Source organism: Mesoplodon bidens (genome assembly GCF_964165515.1).
Source record: "Mesoplodon bidens genome assembly, chromosome: 3".
NCBI lineage: Eukaryota > Metazoa > Chordata > Mammalia > Artiodactyla > Ziphiidae > Mesoplodon > Mesoplodon bidens.
Genome location: NC_138178.1, coordinates 42,155,600 through 42,174,892, shown reverse-complemented (window position 1 = coordinate 42,174,892; position 19,293 = coordinate 42,155,600). Strand labels below are relative to the sequence as shown.

Sequence of the window (19,293 nt, the reverse complement as noted above, 5' to 3'; positions counted from 1 at the left end):
GAAGATGTGGTACATATATACAATGGAATATTACTCAGCCATAAAAAGGAACAAAGCTGGGTCATTTGTAGAGACGTGGATGGATCTAGAGACTGTCATACAGAGTGAAGTAAGTCAGAAAGAGAAAAACAAATATCATATATTAACGTATATATGTGGAACCTAGAAAAATGGTACAGATGAACTGGTTTGCAGGGCAGAAATTAAGATTCAGATGTGGAGAACAAATGTATGGACACAAAGGGGGGAAAGTGGCGGCGGTGGTGGTGGTGGTGGTGTGATGAATTGGGAGATTGGGATTGACATGTATACACTAATATGTATAAAATGGATAACTAATAAGAACCTGCTGTATAAAAAAATAAAATAAGGGCTTCCCTGGTGGCGCAGTGGTTGAGAATCTGCCTGCCAATTCAGGGGACATGGGTTCAAGCCCAAGTCCAGGAGGATCCCACATGCCGCAGAGCAACTGGGCCCGTGAGCCACAGCTACTGAGCCTGCGTGTCTGGAGCCTGTGCTCCGCAACAGGAGAGGCCGCGATAGTGAGAAGCCCGCGCACCACGATGAAGAGTGGCCCCGCTTGCCGCAGCTAGAGAAAGCCCATGCACAGAAATGAAGACCCAGCACAGCCAAAAATAAATATAAAAATAAATAAATAAATAAAAAGACCTAAAGAAGAAATACATGGCGAATATCTTTCTAAAAAATAAAATAATAATAATAAAATAAAATTCAAAAAAAGATAATATCAGGCTCCTTCAAAAAGCAGTAAAAAGTGGCATTTATGGTACAAATAAAATAAAATAAAATACATAATAAAGCCTTAATATATCCTGAACATTCATCCTTGAACAGGTTTTGTAGTCTTGCTCCACACGTGGTCACAGGAATATGCCTATACAAATGTGCTTGCAACATTTAGAACTAGATTAAAAGAAGAGTTAAGTTAGAACTTCAGTTTTTGGGTTAGTACCAGCATGTCAGCACACCCCTGCATTGGCACATACATACTGTGATTACCATCACCATTGGAGCTAGACCCTCCTGAGCTTTCTTTCTTGTTTCTGCCTTTAGATATGAATTCTTTCTTGCAGGAGGGGACACCATGAGGAAGCGCTGACTCCTGTCCCCTCTCACCTCTCTTTAGGGGTATAGTGTTAAGGGGCCCAGTCCTCTGACTGTTTTGGCCCATCCTTAGGAGTACTGTACAATACTTGGTGATCTCAATACCATAGTGCCTGGATATTTGCATGATTGATTTTTCTCCAGCAAGCAGAAGAACCTAAGTTCATTTCATTCTCTAACTCTAGGACCAGATTAACTTATTACTCCCTATTTAAGGGCTTATTTTCTCAGGACCCATGCCAGCAAAATGAATTCATTTCTCCAGAGACACAGAATGGTCTGTGTACTACTCAGCAGGCCATACCTAAGCTTTGGTAACTAATTTCAACTATTGTTCAGTCCTTACTCCTTATCTCAGTGCCAGTAGCCTCTGTCCCCACAACTACAATCTGCCCCTCCCCACAGTATGGAGTATTTTGTTTTCTGAGGTCTTGGAAAGATATGTGAGTTCTAAAATATTTGTCACATTTTTACTAACTCAGTTTACATAATGTACCCCCAATATAGTTAATAACTACTTAGCTTAATAAACATTTCTTTTTCTTTCTTTTTTTTTTTTGCGGCACGCGGGCCTCTCACTGTTCTGGCCTATTCCGTTGAGGAGCACAGGCTCCGGACGCGCAGGCTCAGCAGCCATGGCTCACAGGCCTAGCCACTCTGCGGCATGTGGGATCTTCCTGGACCAGGGCACAAACCTGTGTTCCCTGCATCGGCAGGCGGACTCTCAACCACTGTGCCACCAGGGAAGCCCAATAAACATTTCTTGAGCTCCTACTGTGTTCAGGCACTTTGCCAGGCTTTAGGAATTAAAAAAAATGCTAAAAATATGAGATAGTATTAGAATGCAGCAACGAAGACCCAATGCAGCCAAAGAAAAAAAAAATTGCCCTGTGTTCAGGGTACCCATATTAGAGATAAAAAGCTAAAGGCATAAGGTGTGAACTAAATAGCTAATATTCTGAGATATAGTCACCAAGAAGACAGTAATTTGATGCTGCCTGTAGCAGAGAAAGACATCATAGCAAATATATACGTTTTTTCCATCCTATAAGTGGATGGAAAATTAAATCCTTAATTAAAAGGATTTAATTAAAACAAAGCAAAAATAACAAATCAGAGGCCATAGAGATGATCAGAGGTAAAGTTTGGGTCTATGACAAAGATTGTTTGCAAAGATGGCTACAACGATGCCTCCTATAACCCTTTGTAATGTGACTTTTTCGTTCCTCCCATCAAAAGGTGGAATTTATTTCACTAGCCCTTGAATCTGTGCTGACACTGTGACCTGTTTGGACCAAGTAATGTAGCGGAAGCGACTCTGCGTGTAACCTTCAAGACTGGACCTGAGACTGCTGTGGTGGTCAGTCTAGCCTATGGAGGATGAGAAGGCTACATGGAGGGGAAACCAAGGCATACCAACCAACAAATAACATCAACTGCCAGCCTTGAATCCATCTTGGACCTTCTACCCCAGGTGACCCCTCTAGTTGGATGCAGCTGCATGAGTGAGTCCAAGTGAAACCAGCAGAGGAACTTCCCACTCAATCCATGGAGAGTAAGAAATAAAGATGAAAAAGAAAAAAAAAAAGGAAATAATAAATCACTGTTTTAAGCCACTAAGTTTCAGAGTGGTTTGTTACACAGCAATAGATAACTTAAATAGGGTCATTCCCTTGATATTTTAGATTAAAATATGTTACCACTATAGCTTATGACTCAAAAGCAATGAAGGCATTACTACTACATCAATTTCAGACTTAGTGATTAGACTTTGCAGAAGGAACTGGTATAGGGAGCCAGGGCTTTCATTGCTATCAAGCAAAGAAAATAGCTTCTTAAAAGTGTGAGACATCTGTAAGAAAACTGTAAGGTCTCCACAAGCAGAGTAAACATTTAAAAATATGGGTATTAGACCCATCAAACAAATGGACTCACTTGGGAAATTCAATATTTAAAACATACAGATAGTTCATCAATAAAGAACTGATAACAGATATATCAAAGTTCAGCATTACAGCATTCTAGATTTATGAGTAGAACTTCCAATTACCTCTGAAGGTAAGAAGAAGAATGACACAAATGATGCCCCTTAACGCTTGAAGATAAAATCCTTGAGTTCTAGGTGTGGTAGTCAGCCTCCAAGGTAGCACCAAGTGATTCTCATTTCCTGGTATTCACTTTTTGGGGAAATATTCTCCCACACTAAATTATGGCTGGCCTGTGTATCTAATAAAATATGGTAGAAGTGACGGTGTGTGACTTCTGAGGCCAGGTTATAAAAGACATTGCAGTTTCCACTTTGGTGTCTCTCTTGGATCACTTGCTCTTGGAGAAGCCAGCTGGTATGTCTTGTAGTGCTATGGAGAGGACCACATAACGAGGAACTGAGGCCTCCCCTCCCCTCCCTCCCTCCAGCTACCAGGATCAGCTTGCCAGCCAGAGAGTCTGCTATCTTGGATGAGGGTCCTTTAGTCTCAGTCAAGCCTTCGGATGACTGCAGCCCTGGCTGACACTTCTTTTTTAGGTAGCTTTATTGAGGTTACAGTTTATTTATGATAAAATTCACTAATTTTAAGTGCATAATTCAATGATCTCTAGTAAATTTACAGAGTTGCGCAACCATGACCACAATCTATTTTTAGGATATTTTCATCATGCCAAAAGAAACCCCATGCCCGTTAGCATTTACTTCCCATTCCACTACCAGCCCCAGGCAACCACTAATCTATTTTCTATGTCTGTAGATTTGCCTTTTCAGAAAACTTAATTGAAATGGAATCATGCCGTATGTGGTCTTTTGTGCCTAGCTTCTTTTATCATCTAGCTGACTTTTTTTTTTTTTTTTTTTTTTTTGCGGTACGCGGGCCTCTCACTGATGTGGCCTCTCCCATTGCGGAGCACAGGCTCCGGACGCGCAGGCCCAGCGGCCATGGCTCACGAGCCCAGCCGCTCCGCGGCATGTGGGATCCTCCCGGACTGGGGCATGAACCCGTGTCCCCTGCATCGGCAGGCGGACTCTCAACCACTGCGCCACCAGGGAAGCCCCTAGCTGACATTTTGAGACACTCAGAACCAGAATGTCCCAACTAAGCCACTACTGAATCCTTGAGGCACAGAAATTTGTGTTTATTGTTGATTTTAGCCACTAAGTTTTGGGGTAATTTGTTACACAGTAATTGATAACTAGTGCACGTGAGTATGTGATTACTGCTGAGAAACTAAGTACCTCAGACATCCAGTGTTCCATTAAATCCAACCCCAAAGGTACAATACTTGTTACTATTAAAACTTGTAGACTTCTAGTTATAAAATAAATAAGTCATGGAGATGCAATGTACAGCATGGCGACTATAGTTAATAATACTATATTGCATATTTGAAGTTGTTAAGGGAAGAGATCTTAAAAGTTCTCATCAAAAGAAAAAAAAATTTTCATAACTATGTGAAGTCATGGATGTTAGCTAGACTTACTGTGGTGAACATTTTGTGATATATACAAATAGTGAATCTTTATGTTGTATACCCGAAACTAATATATAACAATTATACCTCAATCAAAAACAAAAAGTTGTGGACATGAGAAGCCATACCTTACAGTTGTATTGGAATATTTTGTTAATGATACAAAATTGATACTGTTTCTAATTTTTAAAAGGAAGTCATTTCCAGATCAGAAGAAAGAATCCCCACTTCATTTTTAGGTCCATGCAAAATGTTGATGAACAAGGAAGAAATGACTGTGGACAGTTAAAATGTGGTAAAGCTGTCCTAGTGGGTGGGTTACTGAGGAAACTTGCCATATTAGCCTGGAATGAGTTTTGGTTGATCAGATTGGACAACAAAGGCTTTGCTGTAATTCCAGGAGACTTGACCAGCCAGTTGCAACTTTGAGATGTTGCTATCAAGAAGTCATTTAAAGGATTCATGAGGGAAGAGAGGTATAGGTGCATGCAGGCTTCAGATTTTGAGTTGATACCAAAAGGAAGAGGCCTCCAATTTCACAACTGTGTGAATGGGCCAAAACTTCATGGAATGTTGTAAAATGAGAGCCAATTGTAAAATGGTTTAACTAATGTGAAATTAAAACTCCTATTGACAATCTGAGTATAAGTTTTTGTTTGGTAATTGTTTTGACTCAGTTTTCTTTTTTTTTGGCTGCACTGCCATGTGGCTTGTGGAATTTTAGTTCCCCGACCAGGGATTGAACCCAGGCCCTCAGCAGTGAAAGCACGGAGTCCTAACCACTGGACCACCAGGGAATTCCTTGACTCTGGTTCTATTTTTTTTGGACGCCCTGCGTAACATGCGGGATCTTAGTTCTCTCACCAGGGATTGAACCCGTGCCCCTGCAGTGGAAGCGCAGAGTCTTAACCACCACTGGACTGGTAGGGAAGTCCCTGACTCAGCTTCTAATACAGCAAAAGTTGAAGATTAAGAAACTTTTCTAAAATCCAGTAGTAGCAATGGGTTTCAAGCTTTGAAAATATGGGTTTCTAGTTTTGAGGGTGAAGATTAAAGTCTTTATGACACTTAGAAACAGTGTTCATTTATTTTTTTTTAAGGGAACTATGTATGTATGTATGTATGTATGTATGTATGTATGTCTGTCTGTGGTGGGTCTTCATTGCTGTGCGTGGGCCCTCTGTAGCTGCAGCGAGTGGGGGCTACTCTCCGTTGTGGTGCTCAGGCTTCTCCTTGCGGTGGCTTCTCTTGTTGTGGAGCATGGGCTCTAGGCGGTCAGGCTTCAGTAGTTGCAGCATGTGGGCTCAGTTGTTGTGGCTTGCAGGCTCTAGAGTGCGGGCTCTAGAGTGCAGGCTCAGCAGCTGTGGCGCACAGGCTTAGTTGCTCTGCGGCATGTGGTATCTTCCCCGACCAGGGCTCGAACCTGTGTTCTCTGTATTGGCAGGTGGATTCTTAACCACTGCACCACCAGGGAAGTACCCAGTGTTCATTTCTTAGTATACAGCTATCATTCACTAAAACAGTAGCTTCTATATCATATTCATTTTTTTGTTATTACTGTTTAGTAAAATATTTGCCTTTATGTATGAACATGATGTTGGAATTTCTTCAAATCTATTAATTTGTTGTATGTTTTGTTCCTTTAAAAAAATTATTTTTAAAATTTATTTTTGGCTGCGTTGGGTCTTCATTGCTGTGCGTGGGCTTTCTCTAGTTGTGGTGAGCAGGGGCTACTCTTTGCTGCGGTGGGTGGGCTTCTCATTGCAGTGGCTTCTCTTGTTGTGGAGCATGGGCTCTAGGCGCGTGGGCTCAGTAGCTTCGCGGCATGTGGTATCTTCCGGGCCCAGAGATCGAACCCGTGTCCCCTGCATTGGCAGGCAGATTCTTAACCACTGCGCCACAAGGGAAGTCCCTGTTCCTTCTTATAAAGGAATTTATTTAAATTTATTGTATCTAACTGCTTGCTTTATACCAATTCTTACTGACATATGCTGTATATATAGGAATTACCCCAAATTTATTTGATGCTGTGGCATGCTGTTTAGTTGCTAGTACCAAGATGCAGCACCAGTATTTGCCTTTATGGTACTTCACGCATAGTGTGGGGCTTCATTTTTTGTGTGTGCATTTTGTTGTCTGCAATATTTTCACTATTTAAAAAAATGTGGCTTAGTACCTTTATTCATGGTTAGAAGTATACAATTAAATATACAGAACTTGTGATTTCCTAGAACCCAATATACTGTACATAGTATACTCCATTAACATGAGTATGTACTACTTCCTTCCACAAAACCACTGAAAATCATTTAAACACTTTCACACACACAAATAAATACATGTATACTAACAGGTTCTTTTTTACCCCATAAATTTTTCATGAAAAATTGGGTTATTTTATTCACTTTAAAATCTTGTATGTCAGTACAAGTAAAGTACTATGATTCAGGCACCCGGGACACAGAGAAAATAAGATACTGATCCTGACTTGAAATATCTACAACTCTAGTAGAAGAAACAGACACAAACCAAAACTTAGATTGCTATGTGATATGTGTGTTTCAAGAGGAAGAAGCCTCAAGGTGTTTGGGGCTAGACAGGAAAGGTTTTACTGAGTAAGTGACTTTTAAACTAAATTGTGTTTTGTCAGATCAACAAGGGCAAGGAGGGCATTTCAGACAGAGCAAAGAGCAAAGACTGGGAAGATTAAGAGAACACAGTATGACCTGGAGACAGCAAATAGCTCTGTGGGGCTGGAGCGTAGTGCGTGTGAGGGAACAGCCTGAGATAAAACTGGAAGATTAGGCAGAAGCTGTAGGGAGTGGAGATTTTAAGCAGAGAAATTTTTCCCTTAAAAAGGTTTCTCAGGCCGCAGAGCTGTGGATGGATTGGAGAGCAGAGTTGGAAGGCAGTCAAACCAGTTAGGAGGCTTTTAGGGTAATTACATGAGAAATGATGAGGTCTAAATGAAGGTAAAGGGCAGTAGGTATGATGAAGGGCATGAACTAGGGACCTTGAAAAGGGATCCTTGGATATGGACAACAGAGAGAATGGGGCTGAAATTGGCTCTGCAGTTTCTAGTTTGGGTGACTGGGGGAACAGTTATGCCATTAAATGAAAATGGAAATGCCCTAGGTCATTGGGAATTATCTTTGATTCCTTCTTCCACTCAACAGATTACCAACTTCTGCCAGGTCTTTGCCTGCAATCTTCCCCACTCTTCTAAATATCCTTCACACTGATACCAAGTCACCTTCCTAAAGCAGCTGAGTGTATACATTTCTGCTCAGAAGCATTTGATGGAAAACCGCCCCCCCCCCACCACTGCACGGGAATGAAATCTAAGCTTCTTAGTGGAGCATTCAAGCCTCTGCATGTTCAGGCTGGCCACAAGCTACCTCTTGGATGTATCCATCTCTTGTTAACTACCATTCCTTTTCTCACCCTATATATCTTCAGCCTTAAACATTAATCTAATCATTGTTTCTCTAACACATCCTGTCATTTTACACTTCTAAACTAAGCCTTAGCTCAGGCTATTTTCTCTATTTGAGTGCAGCGTTTATGTCAGTCTCTCCATAACACTTTACCCATCCCCTTAGTCAAAAGTATTCTTCCTCTTCTGTGGTGCATAGACTTTTGTGTCTCAATCCTAACACTTTTCGCGTTCTGCCTGTTTTTATAGATAGTTGTAACTTAGTCCCTTCTACTTCCTTGCCCCAGTGACTTAATCACACACAGTATAGGCTCAAAGCCTTGTGACGAATTGAACTGGAGCAGGGATCTGATCCCTGTATCAAAGGTTAACAGTCTGGAAAAATCAGGCGATTCTGCAAGAATCCATGACATCGCGCATGAAAAAAGAGCCTAGAGGAGTCACTCATTCCAGGGGGCCCTTTCGCTGTCTAGAACAACCGTTACAAAAGGTGGGAACAAAATAATTTGCTGTTAGGGGAGTACGGCTTCTCTACACAGTTGCAAGATGTTTTTATTGTTTACATAAAGTAAAATATCTTATGCACTGTACTTGAAAAAAGCCCTAAGGGATCTAAGATTTCCCGAGGTGAATTTTCCGCTGACGGGTGTCCTCCTGAAGTCAACTGCACTGACTATCATGCAGTGTACTTGGTAATGGATTAAAGACTCATCGAAGCATACTCGCGGTGCGTCTCCGGAGTGGGACTGCGGCTTGCCCCGGGGCGACCTCCGCTCCGCGCTGCGGCCACCCCCGCGACCGCCCCCAGCGGCCGCAGCCTGGAAGCTCCAAGGGAATTCCCGCACCTCTGCGCGCGCAATCCCGGGACAAGGATCCGCGCGGCGCGCGCAATTGCCCTGGAAACCTCTGCGCGCGCACGCGCAAACGCGGGGCGGGGGAGGACTGAGCTAAGGGTTTAGCAGCGGAAGGAGGGGTTTACCCTTCCAGTCGACCGGCGCTGCCCCGAAGGTGGACGCGCGCGCCGCCCATCTCCCTCGGGTGGAGCGTCCCTTCCAGCACGCGCCCGGCCGCGCGCTCCCCAGCCCCTCCCCCTCCGCCCCCCCCCTCCCACTTCACACGCACCCTTGCCCTCCTCCCGCATTTGTGCGCCGGTGCAGCAGGCAGTGGGAGCATCCGGGCACTTCCGCAGCCGAGCGGCGATCCGGGCGGCGGCGGCGGCGGCGGCGGTGGCGGTGGCGGTGGCGGTAGCGGTCGAGTAGCTCCCATGGCTGGGACCAGGCTGGGGGAAGGCAAAAGCGGGGAGAGGCCTTAAGCCCGAGCCGCGGCGGGGTGGGTCCCGAGGGAGGCGGAGCGGGAAGCGCTCTCGCGGGCGGAGGAGGGCGGGGAGCGGGGCTCGTTGAGTCTCTAGTGCGTTCGCCTGGCCAGCCGGGGCTCTGGAGATGCATCTGCATCAGGTCCTCACCGGAGCTGTCAACCCTGGAGACAACTGCTATTCCGTGGGCAGCGTCGAGGATGTCCCCTTCACGGTGAGCGGTGTCCGGGAGCCCGAGGGGGAGAGACCGCAGTCTCTACGCGGGGGCCAAGACCCCCTGTCCCCGGCCCACGCCTCCCCGGGAGGCTGCGAGGTGTTGGTAGGCCCCACCCGAGTTCCCTTTGCACCCCAATTTAGCGGGGCGGGCCGTGGGACTGTGATTCCTGCGGCTGCTGTAGGAAATTGCCAGTCAGGGGAAAGGTTTAGGAATCCACCGCCCTGTCCGCCCTCAGCAAACGGGCCCCGGGGGTGACTGCACCAGACGGTTCCTCTCCTAGGATGGCCCCGGGTCTGCGGTGGAGGAAGGTGAAACCGCTGAAAGCCCAGAGCGTCCGTTTCGCACCTGCCTCCGTTTCGCACCTGCTCTCGGCTTGGAGGCGCAGAGACTCGGTCTTGTCTCGTCGCGGAGCGTGGAGGCGATGCTGCGCCTGGCTCCCCCTGCCCGTTGTGTTAGGACATTGAGGAGCCGCTGGAGCCGGTGGCTTTAAGCCCAGCCCTCCGTACCTCCTGATATGCAGAATCTTAATTCCAACAAGAAAATGCAAAAATTCATTCTCTGCCTCCGAGAAATTTAGAATGGAATAATTAGAGTGACAGCGGCCTGGAGAGCTCTTATTTATCACGAGATCATGGTTTGGTAACCTCCCTAGATAATATTTTAATCCGTTTGCAAGGTAGGCAGGTTGGTTTGTTTTAAAGATAGGGCAATGTGAAAATTTTGTGACAGTGTTTTTCCTGTTTGTGAGATTAAAGTGTATGTAAACGATAATGTGTTAGAACCTCTTAAAAATCTGGATGAAATAGACATGTTTCTCAAGGAGCTTGGATGGATTAATCCTTTTGAGAATGGAATGTTGTTAGTATAGCCAATTCAAACCAAGCTCTAGAGCTTCATTTACCCACAGAGAGACTCCCACGGATTAACATGAGTTTCTTTTTTGTGTTAAATTTAGACATGGTCCTCCTCGGAAGGAACTGTAGACAATTAGACCTCGATTAAATACACATTGTTGTTAATAACCATTCTCCTTGATGAAATTGGAAATAGCATAATGGTATGCTTTTTAGACAAGGGAAACACTCTGATCTGATGTCTGCTTTCCAGTAGTATGTTTTTAAAGCTGCAGAAATAAGAAAAGCTCCTGCAAAACTGCAGAATCATTATGTAGCACAGTGCATTCAGGAGCAGAATTTATCTATCATTGTGATACATTAGAAATAACCCCATAAGATTGCTTTTTGGCCATTTTAATTTTAAATGTAAGCAACTTGGCTTTGTAGCAGTTTAGACTGAACCCTTAAAACATATAATTTGCCTGACTTATATTGTTACACGTATCCCTATCAATGGTGTCATCTGTGTTTTGTGTACTTGTGACTTAAAAGATCCATATAGTGTTGAGCTTGGGCTTCAAGGGGGTAGACAATTTGGGGGGCATAGAGAGAAGAAATTTCCCTCTCCCCTAGTTGTGTATGTGGGGAGGAAGTTCCCCAGGGTTAGAAGAACAGGCTTTCTCCATCAAGAAATGAATCTGGAATCTTGGCTTATGGGGTATCTCCACACTATTATGGTCGTGGTAGTTTTCTGTTTCCATCTAAGGTAGAGTGGTGTCTCATTGTGAGGCTGGTATATAGGGCTAAACAGGTTCAGGTGCAGTCTGGAAAAGCCAGTGCCAGAACCATTAGTGCTGCACAGGTGTGGTTATGCTGTAGGCTGCCCATGACCAGGTCCTTGGATTCATTTTCAAATCTTTTTCCACCTCCCTCTTTCAACCTGTCACCAAATCTAGCTGAGTCTCTGCAGTGACTACCAGATTTACCCCTTTTCATGCCCTTAGTTACCAGCTTATTGTAGAACCTTATTTGTATTACTTAGTATTAAAAACTTCCAAACTGTCTTCCTGACATCTCTGATCACTTCAATTCATCCTCCACACAGCTGCTGGTATAATAATCTTCAAATAGCATTTCACCATATCATTCTTGGTTCAAGAATATGTAGTTGTTTCTAAGAGCTGTGGTGTGAAATTTAAATTTGTCAGATATTCTTCCATCATCTTTGACTTTACATTTGATTATATATACTCCTCATCTTGGCCCCTCTGCTGTAGACATACCAATCTTCTCACTCTAGCCTACATTTTTATGGTGCAACAAGAGAATCCTTGCTTTTTGTTTTCCCAAATAATGACTCAAAATTTACCTGGTTTAGGATGCCTACCTGTGACACTGATTATTTTGGCCCTTTGGCATTTACACACCCATGTTGCACACCATCTCATTTTAATATCTTAGCTTTTTAAAAATATTCATTTTGGTTGTGCCTGGTCTTAGTTGCGGCATGTGGGATCTTTAGTTGCGGCATGTAGCCTTCTTAGTTGCGGCATGTGAACTCTTAGTTGTGGCATGCATGTGGGATCTAGTTCCCCGACTGGGGATTGAACCCTGGCCCCCTGCATTGGGAGCATGGAGTTTTACCCACTGGACCACGAGGGAAGTCCCAATATCTTAGTTTTGAATGCACTGATCCAGTTATAATTTTGCCTTGAACTAGAAATGACCTTTTGGACTCTATGAAGAACAGAGTTGCTTGAAAAAAATGAGAAGAAGCTGTTTTCAAGTACTCAGGAATCAGCTAACAATTATTTCAATGCCTGTGTTAGTATAGTAAAAATGAAATTTAAAAAAAAGGTAAAACTCCTTTATGTAGAGCATGCCATTTGATTTGTATAGCAATCAGATGAAAAAACTTTAGTTCTGGGTCAGATGACTAACAAGGGGACCAGCCGGGACTGGAATGGAGGTCTTGTGACTTCTCATCTGGTGGGCTTTTCTCTGTAGTATGTTTCTTTCCTGTCAGAGTTCTTGCTCTGAAGGGTGTGTATATGTGGGGAAGGTCTAGACATGTCTAGTGTAGAAGGTAAGACTGTCTTGCAGCTAGCCAGTGGTAACCTGAGGACCTTTTCAAAATAGGGCAGATCATTTATTTCAGAGTCTATAAGCAAAGTTTTTGAAAAGGAATTGTTCTAAAAGAATTTTGAAGTGTTCATGACATTGTAATTGAAAAACAGTCTGTTATATATATATTGCACTGTGCACGGGAGGTGGAGGGTGGTGGTGGTGTGATCGGCTGGGCAATGAATGTCTGCTTGGTTATGTTGTCAGGGCACGATCTCTACTGTGTTGACATGGTGATGCAGTTGGTAGTGGACAAACCCAGTGATGAGTACTTTTAGTGCTAGCATGTGGGCTGTGATGGTTTTCACTTGTGTTTTGGCAGTTAGGAGTTTTTTAAAACACTCAATTGTAATTTTATAAATACACTTGTATAAATATCACCTTTCGATCATTCTGTTCTTTTCAATGTAAGATCTAAGTCCTGGGAAATATTGTTATCCTGTAATAAGTCAGGTCCCAGGTAGTCCAAAGGTTGATGTATGAGCTTTGTTGTAGTTTATTTTGCCATCGATACATTTCCAACTACCTTCTTACAGGTAAGTGGATGTTTTAAGGCTTAATGCAACAGATAGTTTAAATTTCTCCTTATTTATGTTGTTTATTACTTTCTGAAAATAGTCCTTAGTTTTTTTAAATTTTACTTTTCTGTAAGCATTAGAATATTCATTAACATAGTGATGGTACATGATGATTATTAATATAATTAAAATATTTTTTTCACCTAAAGGGTACAGACTATATTTTCAGATATATAGGAGCAGTTGATGTTACTCCATTCTGATATGAATTCAACACATTGATGAAAAAAGTTTACAGAAATTAGTAAGTCATTTCCACTTTCAGGGGGCTTATAATATACTGGCAGAGATAAAAAATGATGTACATAATTACAATGTAAGTCAGATTAAAGAGATCACATGTAGTTGGGAATTAAAAGGATTTCATGAAAGATTGACACTTGGAAATACAGAGTAGTATTAGGCATTTCTAGATGGTAAGAACAACAAAAGCCAAGGATGGTGTGATATAAAGGATACATTATTGGGTGACTATTCCTTCACAAAAGTGATTAAAAAAACAAAACAAAACACAGGACTTAAAAAAAAACCCACAGGGCTTCTTTATTAAGTAGCGAATACTGTTAGAATTTTGAAAAATATGATTTGCAAACATTACCCTTAGCTTTTTAGGAAAATATATTTGTATTCTGACATTCTTGACTTTTGTTTTTTTTTGTTTTTTCTAGTAGTGAATGAAATGAATGAAAAAAACATTTATTTAAAAGTTAGAAGACAATGTTATGTTACATGTTATATATGTCATATATGACCTGTTTTTGGGCATTTAGATATATTTTTCTTCTACTGTAGCATAATAACATTCTAGTCCTAGAATTATGGCAATACCGAACTTTGAAAATAATCAGCTGGTTTATACATTTACAAATGTTTGTTGAACATATGGATGTGTGTGGCTCTGTGGAGATTAAAAAAAATAATAAAAAAGAACAAAAAGAATAGTCCGGATTTCAGGGAATTTACTAAAAAAGTTTAGGAAACTGGTAATCTATCTACTAGGGGAGTTAAGATGTATACTTAACCACAGCAGGTCAGCTGTGTGGTATTGTGAGGCACTTAAATTCTTGTGGGAATTCAGAAGGAATAAGAGATCACTTTTGGTCAGGGGAATTGGAGAGTTGGACAGAAAAATGCTTTTGTACTGGCTGGTTATCAATAGGTATAATGACTTTACCTATTAGCCTATGCTGAGAATAAAGGGAAAGACAGAAGTCAAGAATTTAGAACGGGCTTGTTTCCCAAGAGAAATTGGCCCATTTATTCTTGGAGAGTAGCTTCTTGTTTATTTAAATTGATATCTTTTAGAGTTTGTGGCCTTGTGTTTGGTGTCAGCCTGTAGGTGAATATGAGGTTCTATAAGTTTTTACTTATGTCCCTAGGTAGATTGTTAATTAGCCTGCCTTCTAGAGTGAGAAGACTCCTAGCAGCTACCCTGAAACTCTGGTATAACCCCAAATAATGCCTCCTCAGAAATGGGAAGTCAGAGACCAACTACTTATATGACATTGGCCAAATCGCTGAAACTTTTTAGGTTTTTCATCTGTAAAATGAGGTACTTAAATTAGGTTCTCTTTAACTATTCAGACCTTGGATGGCATTTATACAGACCTCTCTAGAGATTTCCAAGGGGCAAAAGAGAAGATGGACCAGAAACATAAAGTGACTGTGGTGAGGATATAGGTCTAGCGCCTCTGTGCCCCGCCACTTGTATGTATGTACAAGACTGTTGGTCAGACTTTACAGTCAGGGAGCCTGACTTCCTTTTTGGCTCAGGGATTAAGCCATGCAGAGCCTTTGTGAAGTAGTGGTTCTTCTTCGGGCTCACAGTCGAGAAGGAGGCTCTTGTTTATGATTGTATCCTCAGTATCTGGTAGATGGTACTGTCAGAGTACAGTGCGGAGTGGGAGATGGGCCAGGGTGATGGTATTCAGCCACCCACTAAATAGATTTACTCCTTTACTTTCTGCTCTTAGCTTTTTGAGTATTTGAAGGATGACTTTAGAAATTATCTAAAAAATTGATACAAACGAACTTATTTGCAAAACAGATATAGACTCACAGCCATAGAAAACAAACTTATGGTTATCTAAGGGGATAGTGGGGATGGGGGGAGAAAAATGAGGAGTTTGGGCTTAACATACACACGACTATATATAAGTAAACAACAAGGACCTACTGTAGAGCACAGGGAACTATACTCGCTATCGTGTAATAACCTATAATGGAAAAGAATCTGAAAGAGAATATATACATACATATGTATAACTGAATCACTTTGCTGTACACTTGAAACTAACACAACATTGTAAATATGTAAATACTTCAATTAAAAGAAGAAATTATAATCAGTATCTTAATTTGGATCTTGAGAAACTTTTAGAACAAATCAGAGTCTCAGTATTTAATCATCAAAAAGAGTATAGGATGTTGGGTTACAACCGTAATGGCGCAGTGGAAAAACAAGTCGTGCCTGGCCAATTTAATTTCCTTCTGTGATAGAAAGCAAGGCAGTGTTTAAAAGGGGATAAGAATAGAGAATATCTGTAATTCAGATTCAAGTAAGGCTCTTCTAGCTGTGGCTTATTTTTTAAACAAGTCTGGAAACCAAATATTTTAATAGAAGTTTTAAGGTTTTCAATCTTTTTGAGTTTGTAGAATCCTTTTTCATTTTATTTTTGCTCTGGATCCCTAATTTGTGATATAACAGGATAGGACTTGTTATTGAGGAAGCAGGGAAGCAGGTGCAACTTTCACAGGTGGTGTGAGTGTATTTTCTTGCTCTTAGAGATAGCTCATGTAACCCTGGCACTTGACGTATAATATGTGAAACCAATTGACTGTGCTTTTATTCTCAAACTTTCTCATTTCATGATTGCTAAAGGCTCCTTTAATGCTCCCCTTTCCCTTCATCCTAAACACCTAAAAATATGGTTAGCTTATATCTCTTTGGTGGAGAAGTCACTAGGTATAAAGGGGTCACTGAATACAACCAGACTCCTTTAAACACTACATGATAATCTGGTGAGGTGATTTGAAAGGCATAAATATCATCCTCTTAGATTATCATTGGAGATGTGTTTCTTTAGGGCTATTCCTCTAAAAATTGAGCCCTCTCAGGAATGATATTTAATTTAATTCATACTAAGTCATGACATTTTCCTCTTGTGATTTTAGAAGAAACCCAGGAAACCTGAAACTATATGGGCATTATGCAAGGGGGCATAGATTGGATCCCCCCCAAAACATAAAAGTTTTGGCTTAGACTAAGTTCAAAGACACACATAGCTTATATGGTCTCTGCATTTCAATAACAAAATGTTGACATTTTCCTAGGAGTAATGACTTCGGTTTTGTTATATGCTGGCACCTTCCTCATGTCTTCTCTGGCCTTGACTATATCTGTACTTCGGAGGATCTAATCAGAAGGAGATATTCAAATTATTATCATGTACTCTAACCATAGCATCTTTTTTTTTTTTTTTTTTTTTTTTGCGGTACACGGGCCTCTCACTGTTGTGGCCTCTCCCATTGCAGAGCACAGGCTCTGGACGCGCAGGCTCAGCGGACATGGCTCACGGGCCCAGCCGCTCCGCGGCAAGTGGGATCCTCCCAGACCGGGGCACGAACCCATGTCCCCTGCATCGGCAGGCGGACTCTCAACCACTGCGCCACCAGGGAAGCCCCCATAGCATCTTTTATATGAATGAATTGTCAGTGTTTCCAGGAAAGGCCAGTTCCTCCATTGGTACCGATGATCTTAAATTGGGAGTGATTTTGCCCCCTGGGACGTTTGGCAGTGTCTGGAGACATTTTTGATTGTTGACAAGGTTGTAGGGAAGGACTAGCATCTAGTGGGCAGAGGCCAGAGATCCTGATAAACATCCTATTATGTGCAAGACAGCTCCCCACAATGAAAAATTACTCAGCCTAAAATGTCAATACTGCTGCAGTTGTGAGAAACCCCAATGAATATCCCAGGTCCCACCCCCTCTTATCTACTCAAGCACATTGCTCTAACAGTTTCTCCTTTTCTGTCCTGTAAAGTTGCTTTTTCTTCCTCATTGAAATAGTTTCTTTACTTAGCTCTCCTGGTTGTCCTTTACTTCCCTTAAGTACTCCTTCTCAGCCTGATTTCAGATTTCTGTATCCAGCTTTTCTTTGACATCTCCCTTTTGAATGTCTAATAGCTGTCTCATAACATTCTCTTCCTCCAGCCTTCTCTAAATCAGAAAATGGCTACCTTACCTTCTTTTTTTTCCCCAGTTCCCTTGGAATCTTTCACTGTTTTCTTTCCTTTACACCCCAGATCTAATGTTGGCAACTTCTGTTGGCTATACCTTCAAAATGCATCCAGAATCTGTCCACTTTATCACCTGTGCTGCTACCCCCCGGTCCAGGACTCCATCATCTCTTTCCAAGGTTATGGCAATAGGCTCTTAACAGGTCTCCTTGCCTTCTCTGCCTTCAGTTTTATACTTCTTCAGTTTATTTTCAACATAATAGTGGAATGATCCTGTTACTGTATAAATCGGATCTTATTAGTCTCTTGTTCAAAATTTTCAAATGACTTCTTTTTTCACTCAGAGAAAAGACCTGAGTGCCTTCAATACCCTTTACTGCTATTTCATTAGCACCTAGAACAAAAATTTATTGGGTACAAAATAGTACCCAATAAATTAATAAATAGAAAGGGCGCTTAGTGTAATATACAACATCCTTAGAGTAAATATGGTGACCACTTTTATAAGGCTATTTTTTACAATACTTTTTGAGATAGGTCAATGGCATTAGGCCATATTTAGATAAATGAATTTTATAGGATGGGGACAGGGAGAGCTAAGAGAATACAATCCAGATATAAAGCTTTGCTGGTCTGGTTTAATCTAAGGATGCATGTTAATGTATTGAGAGGAATTGACAAATTATGTGCCTATTAAGCAGTTCTAAAATGTTTACAATTTTGCTTTTGAAAGACTTTAATACATAAAAAATTAGAGATTAACCTAATACCTGGACTGTAGAGATTTTTTTTTAAATATTTATTTATTTATTTTTGGCTGTGTTGGGTCTTCATTTATGTGCGAGGGCTTTCTCTAGTTGCGGCGAGCGGGGGCTGCTCTTCATCACGGTGTGCGGGCCCTGCGCTGTCGCGGCCTCTCTTGTTGCGGAGCACAGGCTCCAGACGCGCAGGCTCGGTAGTTGTGGCTCACGGGCCTAGTTGCTCCGCGGCATATGGGATCTTCCCAGACCAGGGCTCGAACCCGTATCCCCTGAATTGGCAGGCAGATTCTCAACCACTGCGCCACCAGGGAAGCTCTGTAGAGATTTTTTTTTTTTTTTTTCTTTTTGCGGTATGCGGGCCTCTCACTGTTGTGGCCTCTCCCGTTGCGGAGCACAGGCTCCGGATGCGCAGGCCCAGCGGCCATGGCTCACGGGCCCAGCCGCTCCGCGGCATATGGGATCCTCCCAGACCGGGGCACGAACCCGTATCCCCTGCATCGGCAGGCGGACTCTCAACCACTGCGCCACCAGGGAGGCCCAGAGATTTTTTATTTTAAGAGTTACAGGTTTTAAAAATAGCTGAGCTGGGCCTGGAATTGAAAATTGAGGAGCCTGACAAAGACACGATTGAGGTGGTTGCCCCACCTGGTGGTAAACTGAACTCAGCCAAAGGAATATTCTTATTTATTTATTTATTTATTTATTTTAACATCTTTATTAGACTATAATTGCTTTACAATGTTGTGTTAGTTTCTGCTTTATAACAAAATGAATCAGTTATACATATACATATGTTCCCATATCTTTCCCTCTTGCGTCTCCCTCCCTCCCACCCTCCCTATCCCACCCTTCTAGGTGATCACAAAGCAACAAGCTCATCTCCCTGTGCTATGCAGCTGCTTCCCACTAGCTATCTATTTTACGTTTGGTAGTGTATATATGTCCATGCCACTCTCTCACTTCGTCCCAGCTTACCATTCCCTCTCCCCATATCCTCAAGTCCATTCTCTAGTAGGTCTGTGTCTTTATTCCCATCTCACCCCTAGGTTCTTCATGACCTTTTTTTTTTCTTAGATTTCATATATATGTGTTAGCATACGGTATTTGTCTTTCTCTTTCTGACTTACTTCACTCTGTATGACAGACTCTAGGTCCCTCCACCTCACTACAAATAACTCAATTTCGTTTCTTTTTATGGCTGA

The 19,293-nt window shown here is 42.1% G+C and overlaps 1 protein-coding gene across 2 annotated transcripts in view; it reads left to right on the top strand.

Annotated features, from left to right (window-relative positions):
• The first annotated feature begins 9,256 nt into the window (after nucleotides 1-9,256).
• Nucleotides 9,257-19,293, top strand: part of DMXL2 (Dmx like 2) — a 169,859-nt gene continuing 159,822 nt past the window's right edge. For both annotated transcript variants that reach the window (XM_081227961.1, XM_081227960.1), the window contains exon 1: nucleotides 9,257-9,549. In XM_081227961.1, the coding sequence (XP_081084087.1) occupies nucleotides 9,463-9,549 (87 nt within the window). In that variant the 5' untranslated portion in view covers nucleotides 9,257-9,462. The remainder of the gene's footprint in view (nucleotides 9,550-19,293) is intronic.